We start from the raw sequence: 12,934 nt of genomic DNA, 5'->3' as shown, positions 1-12,934 counted from the left end.
ACATGCATGCACACACACGGACGCATGCGCAAACACACACAGACACACACACACGCACACACACACACACACACACAAACACACGTGTGCACACACATACTCCTGCTCTACAGAAGCCATGACAGAAACTAAGTGTTATGAGAGTCTCACCATATTGGAGTCTGATTTCTCCAATTCCCCAGTCCTTCAAGCAGTTCTGGCTAAAATACACTATTACACTTCATTGAAATCAGACACACATGCTAGTAATCCAAATTGAGGATATCAACTAGTACTCAAGTAGAGTGGCAGAAAGCCTTCTCTCAGCTAACACAGTGGCATGCGTACGTGTGTGTATGTGCATGTGTGCCAAAGCATCTGGAAGTTGGACTAGTTTCGGCTCCACAATCCAGTGTGTCGTTACTATATTAGCGTTCATGGCTGAGGTTGTTGGTGTGTCTGTTGGCTCTGGGTTCCCAGTACTCAGTAGTCGAGGCTGGTTGGTAAAGTAACTCCAATTCCACTTCAAGGTACCAGAGCATTTAGTGTCTGCTTCTATCAAAGCAGCTTGCTGTCTATACTGGTTACCCCAGCAAGTGTAGGGTGTGCATAGGTAACTGTCTTGGCCGTTTTATGCCGATGTACTCCGTGTGGTGTAGACCAGGTGTGCATTGGTGGTCGATTCAAATGGCTTTGCCAGTTGTGTGGATTAGACAGTTATCTGGCGCAAGTCTTGATCTGTCTCATTCAGATCTTGTTCGCTATCGTTGCCATAAGAGAAATCTGTGGGTGCACATCCAGTGCATTTGCAGATTTGCGTGCTTCTCTTGCGACGGGCGTATACATGGTACATGGTGTGTGTGTGAGTGAGTGTGCGCGGGCGCGTGTGTGTGTGTGTGTGTGTGTGTGTGTGTGTGTGCGTGTGTGTGTATGCCAAGACGAAACAACACACGTACACATGCTGTGTGTTGTCGGTGCTGTTGTACGGGGCTGAGAACTGGACACTGTTGCGTGCCGACATACGTCGCCTTGAACAATTCCACAACCGCTGCGTTCGTGTCATTCTCGGCATCTCGCGTTCCAAACAGTGGGAGGACCACCTGTCATCTGCCTCGCTGCATAGAATGTGCGCTACAGAGCCAGTTGCTGACATGGTTGCCCATCGACGGCTGCAGTGGCTTGGCCACATTGCCAGGATGGACGACCACCGGCTTCCAAAGGCAGTGTTGTTCTCGTGGCTCCATACTCCACGCTCTGCTCATGGCCCCAGGCGTCGATGGTGTGATGTGGTACGCGATGACCTCAAGGCGTTTGGTCTATACACCGGTTGGTACGACCTCGCAGCTGAACGTGGCGAGTGGATCCAGTCCATCTCAGATGCTATTGTTGCACGGCGCTTACGCCTTGAAACGACAGCCAAGTCAGTGTGTTGTGCGATCTGTGAGCGACTCTTCGCCAGTGAAAGCGGACTTCGGCGGCACAAATGCAGGGAAGAGCGACTGAAGCCGATCCATGAACAGGCCGGTGCTGTGTTGTGCGAAACGTGCCATCGTTGGTTTGCTAGCCGAGGTGGATTTGCTGTGCACAGCTGCTCTCCCAGTCTTGGTGACGCTCCAGTTCCAGAGATTGTTGCACCTCGCCCACCTGATTGCAGCCAATGTCATTACCACTGCCACACCTGTGACCGCTGTTTCCGGAGCAAAGCTGGGCACCGCCGGCACAACTGCAACTGCAACCGCAGAACATGCAGCTCTGGCTCCGAGCGCCGCACCATCCCATGCCCGACCTGCTCTCGGAAGTTCACACGTCTCCAGTACCTGGCTCAACACAAATGCAAGAAGTAACTCTGCCCTCCTTGCCTCTTTGAGGCACTGCATCACCTTTAGGTGGCAGTTTCAAGGTTTCAAGGTGTATGTGTGCGTGTGCGTGTGTGTGCTTGCATGTGTGAGGGAGAGGGCATCTACTAGCTCACCGTCACCAAGTTGGCCAATTCACCGAGTGGTGAAAGTGAATAATGTGTCAGCAAGCAGTTGTCGGACAGATCCAAGTCCTGCAGTATGCGTAAATGCTGCAGGCCTACAAACACACACACACATACACGCACACACACACACACACGCACGCACACGCACGCACACATACACACACACACACACACACACACACACACACACACACACACACACACACACACACACACACCAGCTTCAAACAACTTCTTCCATTTCCTGTCAATGCTAAGATTTGACATTATGTTCCACTGGTATGCCTGCAATGCTTCACACTAATGGGTGCGTGACTGTTTGTAGAGCACCTGTTGGAGAGCGAGTACTTCACGAAGGTGGCCCCAGGTAAAATTGAGCGTACATTCACATGTTTGTAATGACATTTAAGTTGCAGTGTGATTGCGGCAGGCAGGCAGCAAAACCATTACAAAGCCATCAATGATCCTGTACTAGCAGAGGGCTGAGACTGTCTGCTGTGCTTCCCATGGCAATTGAAGACTTGATGAGAGGTGCAGGAGAGATGATCAAACCAGCAGACAATTCTCTTTCTCATACACTAAAATGTTTGCCTAACATGACTGCATGCACTCACGTAGGCACGTTCATGCCCCCCCCCCCCCCCACACACACATGCACGAGTGTGCGCATAGCTCACTCGCCCCCGTACCTTGAAGATTGTCCAGGTTGTTGCCTCTCAGTATCAGCGTGCGCAGGTGCACTCTCGCCGCGCGGGAGCAGAGCGTGGGAATACGGTTGAGTTGATTGAATGCCAGATTCAGCATCACAACATCATTCAATGGCTGTGTAGGATTCGTGAACAAAATAGCATAGAGTGTCGTCACTCAGCCACGAGATGAACCCTCAATGCAGCTCTACTCTAAATTGCACTCTCCATATCCCGGAGTGTTTGCATGCACAGGGACAGTCTACCCTGCTACTTGCGCAAAACAGCCAAACACTGCATGGAGGCCACGAAGAAAAGAAATCAAACACCTCAACTACACCGCTAGTACTAGTATGCACTAAGGAAAGTATTGCGAAATCACTAGAAGATACATTCATCCTTGCGTGTGAATGTGATAAGGACCCGACTGACTTGTGATACCCATTGCAAGATTCACAGCACATAGAAATGTTGGCCTAGTGTAGATGGCTGTACGTGATAGAGAACTTACGTAGAAGAAATCCTGAGTGACCGCGATCTGATTGTGGCTCAGATTAACACTGACCAAGCCGCTCGTGAAGCGCTGCAATGATGCATGCACACATGCACACATGTACACACATTCACACACGTTCACACACGTTCACACACGTCCACACACGTTCACACAGTTCATTCAGTGCCGCACTTCATTCCACACCCACTCCGGCAAGGGCAGAACCTACACTTTGTGATTTGCCCTTCACATAAACTTTTAAAAGAATATGGTGACAGTTTGAGTTCCAGAGGCATAGGAAAGTGGTATAGAAGTGGCATGGTCAGCCATCAATGGTATCTCTCCGGGGCTCTCCCCGTAAAAAGATTTCGTATGTTAGAGCCAAGATTATCGCATTTTCATCACTGGACGCAAGTACTGGGGGCAAAAGTGGTACGGCCAATATCCTAGTGACCGTAGCATGTCAAATACCCCTGAGTTCCCTATAGCAGTTGCCATGGGAATAATCAAGCACTTACCAATGAGTCATCCAGCTCCGATAGACCATTATAACTAGCATCCAGGTGCACAAGTTTCGGCCAGGTGAACGGCGCTGCTTCGTCGGCCCCACACCTCACCAGAGCACTCTGAAAATGCAATACACATACACGCACACACATACATACATGTACACATAAACACACACACACACACACACACACACACACACACACACACACACACACACACACACACACACACCATGTACGCTTTGGCAATCGGGCTGTTACGAACACCTTGCACTGAATTCCCAATTATTGTATTCCTGAAGGTGGATAGTGTGTAGAGTACTAGCTGTTCATGATACATGAACAATAATTAATTTGGGGATCACCATGCAGAGCATGCGTAAGGAGTGTAAATAAATACGATGAAATGAGATTGGAAAGCCAACAGGAATGGGAGAAGCAGTCCCTAAGACCGTTTCCGTCACATTGAAGCTCTTCGTTATTTCAGAACTCTTTGGATTGAACATTGCAGATTGTACGAACACGAAGTTTTGGTAATGGATCGAAGAAAACCCTGTCGCTCAGGCCAGAGGGCCGCAACATGGTCCTTCGAGCCAGATGTACAGCTCTATAGTACTAGTATACAGTCTTCAAATCACTGAAGCGCAACAATGTTGCTAAGAAATCAAAATCGTCAGCTGAGAGAGACAGCTGTGGACGACATTGGAATGGCTGACATCGCCGATCAGGCTGCTGATTAGGAGTTGCCAGCATCTCCTGAGTCACTGAGGCAGAGGCATTTGCTCAGAGCTGCAGCTGGAGGCGCGCCATACCCAGATTAACGAAACCTCATCCTCAACGGTCCTCTCGGGTGGCGCCTAGTGCACCGAGAAACGTTTGAGGCCGTTGTTGGAACCTTCTGACTCGATTTCGAATACTCTATCAGCAGCGTCTTTGACCAACTCTGGTCAGGAATACATAGCAGTCATCAGCCCATCTCAGCCACGTATTGAAAACGTGAGTAGAATTCCATGAAAGTCTGCCTTGGTAGCCACGAGGCATTGGGTGCAGACCCAGAAACCTGTCACCGTTGCACTTGCAGGGACGACCGGCAACACAGCCAGCCCCGAACAGAACAGAGGCTGGAAGGTTGCAACCGTGCCACCATGCTACAATCAAGGCAACGAAGAGTCCTGAGTCCTGAGGCTGGAGGTCTACACTTAGTTAAAGCAGCACAATGTCATGGTATCGATACGCTCCTCATTCGACAGACGGTCGGACGTGACCTACCGGCGTTCTCTGGTGACTCGGAGGAGTGGCCCATTTTCGCCTCGACGTACCAGAGGACGACAGACGAGTGTGGGTTTTCACCGTCGGAGAACGTAATCCGTCTACAGCGTTGCCTGAAAGGGCCAGCCAAGTCTGCCGTCGGAGCAATGCTCACCGTGCCGGAGAACCTGCCGACTGTGCTCCAGGTCCTTGAAAGCCGGTTTGGTCGACCTGACTCAGTAATTGCTGCCATGATTGTCAGAGCCAAGTCCATTGGACAGGTCAAGCCAGGAGACGTTGATAGTCCCATCAGCCTGCCCACTGCTGTAACAACACTGGTGGAGCACTTTCGAAGTGAAGGACACATGTACAACATCTCAATATCCAGCTTTACATCTAGCCCATCACCAACCATTGCAGTGGCTTACCTTGAGAGATCTGAGTGAGCGTTCACATGTCAATGACTGGAGCTGACTGCGCAGCGCCTGAAGGCCATTGATGTTACCAATGTTTACTTTACGTAGCTATACAGTAATACAAAACACACACGCATACGCACACACACACGCATACGCACACACACACGCGCACACACACACACACACACACACACACACACACACACACACACACACACACACACCAACAGAACAACTGCATGAACTGACTGAGCTCAGAGGAAATGAGGACCAGCAACAGCAGAGAATGAATACACACACACGTGCACACACACACACATACATACATACATACATACATACATACATACATACATACATACATACATACATACATACATACAAACACATACACACAAGCACACACGCACAAACACGTACACACACACGTGCACACAAGTGTGCTAAGACCTGAAGAGTCATTCAGCACCATTGGCTGAACAGTCACACACACACACACACACACACACACACACACACACACACACACACACACACACACACACACACACACACACACACACACACACACACACACACACACACACACACACACACACACACACACACACACACACACACACACACACACACACACACACACACGTATGTACACCATGCCTACACCACTACTCACAGTCAGATGTGTCAGGTTATGGAAGACGTGTAGCGACACACGCTGAATGTTGGGACGATGCATGTTGCCCATGATCTATCACACATTGACCGTACATTCACAAATTCATGCGCGCACACGGACACACACGGACACACACACACACACACACACACACAACCGCCCGCGCACACACACATACACATGCGGACACACACGCATTCACGCATGCACCCACCCACCAACCCCCCCCCCCCCCCCCCCCCACACACACACACACAGTGGAACACAGATCAGACGGTAGTACTGAGTACATCAAAAAGCTGGTATGGATTGGCCAGTCGACAAAATCTGGATCAAATGTTAATGCAATGTCCACACCATCTACTGCCATACTAAAGCAAAGCCATCCTATCCAAAAACGATTCTGAAAAATGGCTCTTCTACAAAAGTCAGCTAAGCCTTCAAGATCTTCTATAACCTCATTTCCCAAGCATATAGCATCCCACTTCCTTCCCTAATTTGGTTAGCATTTGACTCCACTGTGAGAAAAGGGGTTTTTACTTTGCAAAGATGTGAATACAGTCATGCAGCTCAAATCTATTCGTGGACTGAGCAAGCAAACACAACCTAAATCCGGCGGCCAATCTGTACAGAATGCGGTTGGAAAGTTACCTTGACAGATGGCACTTTCTGCAGAAACTGCCATAAGAACTCCACATCAGCGGCATCACGAGATCCTGACGACCCTAAATATAAAATTACAAAAAGAGTCGACGGCAGTTATATGTACAGCAGTGTTTTGAGCTGGATTCTTCCACACAGTTATCACCCTGGTGGCTGAATGCACCATCCTCTTTCTATCAGCAGGACTTACAGGGGAAATTCTACTGATGTGAGAAGCGTGAGAAAGAAGAGAAGTGTTGTCACTAAAATCTATCAGAAATTACAAAAAAATTTACTTTGCCTTAGCACTGGGTGTCGTCATGTTACCACAAAAAAACCATGGACATACACACATACACAAGCACCCACACCATACCCAGAACATACACACACGCACGCACACACACACACACACACGCACGCACACACACACGCGCGCGCGCGCACGCACACACACACACACACGCGCGCACACACACACACACGCACGCACACACACACACACGCACACACACACACACGCACACACACACACGCACACACACACACACACGCACACACACACGCACACACACACACAGACATACACATACTTACATGTACTACTACTATTACTACTATGATACAGCTACCCAAATGGGTCATGCCGCCCTCCACCCAAGCATGGGCACTACGACACTTACCTATACACAAGCACCCACACCATGCCCAAGATATACACACATATACATACAAAAGCACCCAGACCAAACCCAGAGCAATCATCAAGGTGGAGCATCAGTCTTACCGCCTGCTGGTGTCGCGGCAAGTTGTCGAAAGCGGCCATTGAGGTATCGCACAACGGAGGGCGTGAGTGACAAGTTACGCTTATTATTCAGAACCAACTCCCCTACAAAGCACACAGAAACATGAGAAAGGATACAGAAAGGCCATGCTATGGTAGATCACGGACACATGATGGAACAGACCTTACAAGCAATAAGTCTGTGTTATACAGAGCCAGAGGCTAGGGTAAGCATGATTCAGCCACCAGAGTCTCCTGCTGAACAACGGCAGCGTGGTTGTACGCACTGCGCCACTTCCCGCCACTTATTTCAAATCAACTATCTAACGATGTAATGCAGGTGTCATGACCCGAATTCGACTCGTAGTGAAAGCGACCACGCATTGAGTTCAGCAGCCAAAAGCTGGGCTCCGAGAAACTTCTAGAGTTCTGTAAGAACCATGATTAGTCCTGCGAAGGAGTTGGCACTTTCGTTAGTTGAGCAATCATGGCTTACAACTCGTGGCCTAGAGCAGCAAAGTGTGGTAGTACGTCGGCCACACCTTCCGTACAAGTCGTCAGCATTGTACGCGCGCGCTACACTGAGGAGCTTGAGGGGGCCACGCTTAGTCCTGCAAGGGAGCTGATACCCTTGTTAGTCGAGCAAGAATGGCACCTCTTCTCGCGTCGTACGACGTAAAGAGTCCTGCAGTGCTCCCCGCACTGCGGACTCCGTATCCCTTTTTGGGAGAGGACCCGGCTTGGCCGTCCGGCACCCTACGGGGAGATGAGAGGGAAGGGCCTACGGGCATGAGATGAAGGCGGCGCACAACCAGGCCGACCATCATACGAAGGCGGCGTCCTCAAGGCCACCCGTCAGCCGAAGGCAACTCACGCATACGCAGGCGGCGTCCTCCAGGCTGCCCGTCTGCCGAAGGGAGTTCATGCGTACAAAGAGGGGCGTCGCACGAAGACGCCTCGGAACTCAATTTGTTATACTCTCACGTTGGTGAGCGAGCTCCCCGGAATACACTTCCATATATTTACTACTCTATTATTATATCACAAATTATACTGTTCTCAATCACATAAAAGCCGCCGAACCAAATAAAACGAGAGAGCTAGGAAGCTCAGGGCCCTCCGCTATGCTTTTTTGCCTTGATGACTTAAAAATTCCTTTTTTTTTAGACATAACCTGGGATTCGAACCCGCACTATCGTGCGCCCTGCATTCATCCCCCGATGCACTTCGCATACATACTACTTCTTCCAAGTTGTTTCACATTGTGATCTTGCATTTGAAAGCCCTATTTGAGTTATATGCATTGTGGCCAGCCGTCTTTGATGGCACGGTACGGTAGGGGATAGGGACGGGACAGGTACGATCGAGGGTAATACGACACCGTCTCCCGTACCGTACCGTACCATCAAACACAGCTGGCCACATACAGCTTCCCGCAATATTCAAATAGGGCTTTCAACCACAAGATAATAACGTAACGCAACTTGGAAGAATGGGTATGAATGCAAAGCGTATGGCGCGGGAATGCATGTAGGGCGATAGTGCGGGTTCGAATCCCAGGATATGCCTGAAAAAAGGAGAATTGAAAAATTTATAACATCCTATGCTTTTTTGCCGTCAGATACGGATAGCGCCAGGCGTGACACAAACAAACAAACACACAAACAAACACCAAACGAGAGAGCTTGGAAGCTCAGGGCCCTGCGCTATGCTTTGTTGCCTAGCTCATCGTGCATGTTGGTAGAACTGATGGAAATGCTTTTTCCTTTGATTAGCTACATCATTGTATTGCAAAAACGTTTTAATGTGATACTGAAGTAACGTCTTCTGCATAGCTATGGAACCGGCGCTGACTCTGCCGATCACGGGCGTTCTGGAGTCGACGGGATGTCTGTCCTGACGTTTCCTGGGACCGGCGCTGACTCTGCCGATCACGGGCGTTCTTCTTCTTCTTCTTCTTCTTATTATTATACTGACGGCAACTAACATCCATTCTGATTGTATTTACTCGTCTCCCTACTTCGTATTTCTTTCCATACAGCAGGGAGTCGTTTACATAATAATTATGACTCCCTGCTATACATCTACATGACTGTATATACGTTATAATTATTATGCTATCGGCCTACATGCGATTCCCGGGCTGGTCGACAGGCGGCCCAGCCAGCCTGCTAGTGGGATCTCGGCCTCGCACATAAATCCACACAAAATGTTACTGCACTGAATGCATTCCCCCGATACACTTCGCATATATACTCATTCTCTTGTTGGTACCGTACCCTTGATGGTACGGGACAGGTACGGGATAGCGCCAGGCATTTCGATGGCACAAACAAACAAAAATATCGGGGCCAGCTGTCTTTGCTAGTACGGTACAGTACGGGACAGATACGGGATAGCGCCAGGCGTGACACAAACAAACAAACAAACAAACAAACAAACAAACAAACAAACAAACACCAAATTAAAGCTGTGTGGACCCTGGCTAGCGCCAGACGTTACTGAAGTAACGTCTTCTGCATAGCTACGGGAATAAAGTATCTTTGATCGCTCCCTTCGACTGCCATTGAAGAAGCACAAACAGCTTTACACGACTTCCGAAAAATCTATGCTGCTGCACGCTCTGTGTGTGCGTGTGTGTGGGGGGGGGGGGGGGGGAGAGGAGGTATACTACTGTCCAAGTCCAGTTTAGCACCAAATTTGATCGTTTTGATTCTGAGCTCCCCGCCCCTTCCCCCTTATCGATTTTGATGTTTTTCAGTTCAGACAGCGAAAATGCAGCCACAAATCGATCATTCCGGGTGCTCTGTGCACCCATACATTGCATTTTTTTGTGACAAGGCAATAGAGGAACATGGAAAAATGGGTGAACAGTGTTTGTCCCCCCCCCCTACAATTTATCAAACCTCACTGGCACCGATGCTGGCCTATTGCAGCCCATTCGAATCCATGTGCACCGCATCTGTTGTTTTTTAAATTGCCCTCAAGGCACAGCAGTTCGTTTTAGGCATGTGGCTACTTATGGATCTCTTCATCCACGTCTATGCTTGCAGTAGGCACTGACGGATACACTGAACTTTCTCCCCGCTTTTGCCACCGCCTCGCCAGTCGTCACTTATTCCCACGTCGCAAGAATAATAGTAATCTGGTAATCATAATGTGCCATATTCAAAATTTCAAACAAGGGCTGGGGAATACTCAAGTGACAAAGTGAACTTACCAGAGTCGCGCAGAATTCCGGCCAGATCGTGCAACACAGCCTCCACTGGAATATCTCCTCTGGTTACGCTGACACTGGGCACAGGGGCCTCGTTTGCGCCATAGCTTGTATCCATACCCTGAAGTGGGACGCCTGCCATTATGGGCTACTAACTTGCCATTTCGAATACTTGTAATTGCAGTGAATATTTTTTCGTTGAGAAGTTCAAAAAGACACCATGTGCCGATGATGTGGTCAGCTGACGAGGTACGGTAACAAGTAATTGTCCTGGCCTGCACAACGACACCAATGGAACTACAGCACAAGAAAGCTATGATGAACCCTTTCACCTCAGCCTTTCCTGTTTCCAAACATTGCAGTTTTATTTTGGGAAGACGAGTTCGTTTGCAACATTTGTTGTTGTTCAGGATCTAGCCTTTGGCAGCGCCAGTCGCATGCATGCAGGTAAAACTGATTGACACGTGATTACAGATTAGATCACCCGCCGAGTAGGCCTAGCCCAAATTTGCCGGGCCCTTCCAGCAAAATATCGAATTTTCCAACAAAAAGAAATTGCTGGCAAATTCCGAGCAAAATATCGAATTTACAGAGGATCCGGGTGTGTTTTGGTAATTTTATTCAAATTTCGTTGGTTTCATTGGGCCAACGTCGTGCTGAAATAGCTCGTGCAGGTTGTCAGGGGTACATAAATTTGAAATCATGCTCCAAAATCCGTAATACTGACACCATTATAAGTTTTGCTTTCCTCGTCAGAGTCACCATCCACTTTTACCAAAGTAGACGGTTCATTCGAAGCCATTTATCAAATGATTTTTGCCACAAAGCAGGAGCAAAATGGAGCAAAATATCGGAAACGAAAGGCAATGCCAAGCAAAATATGGAAAGTGATCGGGCAAAATTTGCCGGCAAAATATCGAAGCGCCCCGAGCAAATTTGGGCTAGGCCTACCGCCGAGGCGCCGACTTGCATACAAAGTCACGTGATTTCAGCTTGCTAACAAAGACTGACAAAATTATTTATTTATTTATTAATTTTATTCCAATCCAAGCATGCTGGGGCCGGGGCCCGGGCCGCGGGGTATATACCGGTAGCCAACGTCTTTGCGTGGCGATTGCAGGGTTTTTATAGCCAACCAAAATAATTGGTTACAACCAGGGAGTAGTACAATATTGTACTACTCCCTGGTTACAACCGTGGTTATACTATCAAGAGTTTATCTAGTAGTAGTAGTAGAATTTATTATTTTGATAGGGAAGGCCCTACAGACGTTGCCGTCTTGTTCTACTCTTGATACTAGTATTATGTGACATGTACTACATGTATTATAGCAAGAGTTCATCATGAATAGCTTAGCACCCACTATGTAGCCCATGGCGGATTATGCTCGGTAAATTGCTGAATTATGCTTTTATTTCCATTATCATGGCCCAAATTATGCCAGTTATTATGCTACATTATGCTGGAATTATGCCAATGATTATAGTACTATGCTGCGGTCCAATCTAATGGTATGGTGAACTAAGGAAAGAAATAGAGAAGTAGTAGATCTCTACACTTGAACAGGCCTTGGCGGATTATAATTAATAATAATAATAACTTTATTAGGATGACCCAATGGCTGACCGCCTATCCTGGTCCCTCGTATCTGAAGTGAAGCGCAAGCGTGATCTTTTCAGCATCTACAAGAAATTCCCAACGCCGGTTAACCGGGAGGCTTACCGAGTTCAACGCAACTTTGTCAAGCACCTTTCTCGTACCTCACACCGCTCCTTTCTAAACTCTCTTTCTGCAACACTCTCCTCCCCCGATCGCCCATCACTCCACCAATTCATTCGCAACCAGTGCCGCGGGACCTCCCGCGCGCCAATCCAGTACCTGACGGACTCCAATGGCAACCGCCAGCACGATGTGAAGGCGATTGCAGACACACTGAACAAGCAGTTTGTTTCATCCGGCATTCCGGAGTATCCGAATTGGGACATTCCATCGCTGTCCCCAGCCCCTGAACTTAGCGCACCACTCACACGCGTCGTTACCACGACTGCTACCGTCTGTAAGCACCTCAAACTCCTGAAGAATTGTAAGTCCCCTGGCGAAGATGGCATACCCAATGAGGTTCTCAAATGGCTTGCGCCATCTCTGTCCTATCCCTTGTGCCTGCTCTTTAACATGTCATATCGTACAGGAGTATTTCCGTCCGTCTGGAAATCTGCTGTTATCGTCCCGATCTATAAGAAAGGCCAACGCTCTCAGGCTGGCAACTACAGACCAATCTCTCTCCTTCCCGC

The 12,934-nt window shown here is 48.6% G+C and overlaps 1 protein-coding gene across 2 annotated transcripts in view; it reads right to left on the bottom strand.

The window, feature by feature from the left end:
* LOC135816144 (uncharacterized) overlaps positions 1-11,079 on the bottom strand; it is a 46,083-nt gene extending 35,004 nt beyond the window's left edge. The window contains exons 1-9 of one of the 2 annotated variants that reach the window (XM_065329532.1): positions 10,647-11,079; positions 7,430-7,531; positions 6,652-6,725; positions 5,998-6,072; positions 5,331-5,426; positions 3,664-3,771; positions 3,161-3,232; positions 2,653-2,785; positions 1,952-2,055 (exon numbers count right to left, since the gene is read on the bottom strand). In XM_065329532.1, the coding sequence (XP_065185604.1) occupies positions 1,952-2,055; positions 2,653-2,785; positions 3,161-3,232; positions 3,664-3,771; positions 5,331-5,426; positions 5,998-6,072; positions 6,652-6,725; positions 7,430-7,531; positions 10,647-10,785 (903 nt within the window). In that variant the 5' untranslated portion in view covers positions 10,786-11,079. The remainder of the gene's footprint in view (positions 1-1,951; positions 2,056-2,652; positions 2,786-3,160; positions 3,233-3,663; positions 3,772-5,330; positions 5,427-5,997; positions 6,073-6,651; positions 6,726-7,429; positions 7,532-10,646) is intronic. The other variant, XM_065329533.1, reaches the window with a different exon arrangement.
* Positions 11,080-12,934: the final 1,855 nt, after the last annotated feature.

This window comes from Sycon ciliatum, chromosome 4 (assembly GCF_964019385.1).
Source record: "Sycon ciliatum chromosome 4, ocSycCili1.1, whole genome shotgun sequence".
Lineage (NCBI taxonomy): Eukaryota > Metazoa > Porifera > Calcarea > Leucosolenida > Sycettidae > Sycon > Sycon ciliatum.
Note: the sequence above shows the minus strand (reverse complement) of the source record. Positions and strands in the feature narration are given on the sequence as shown.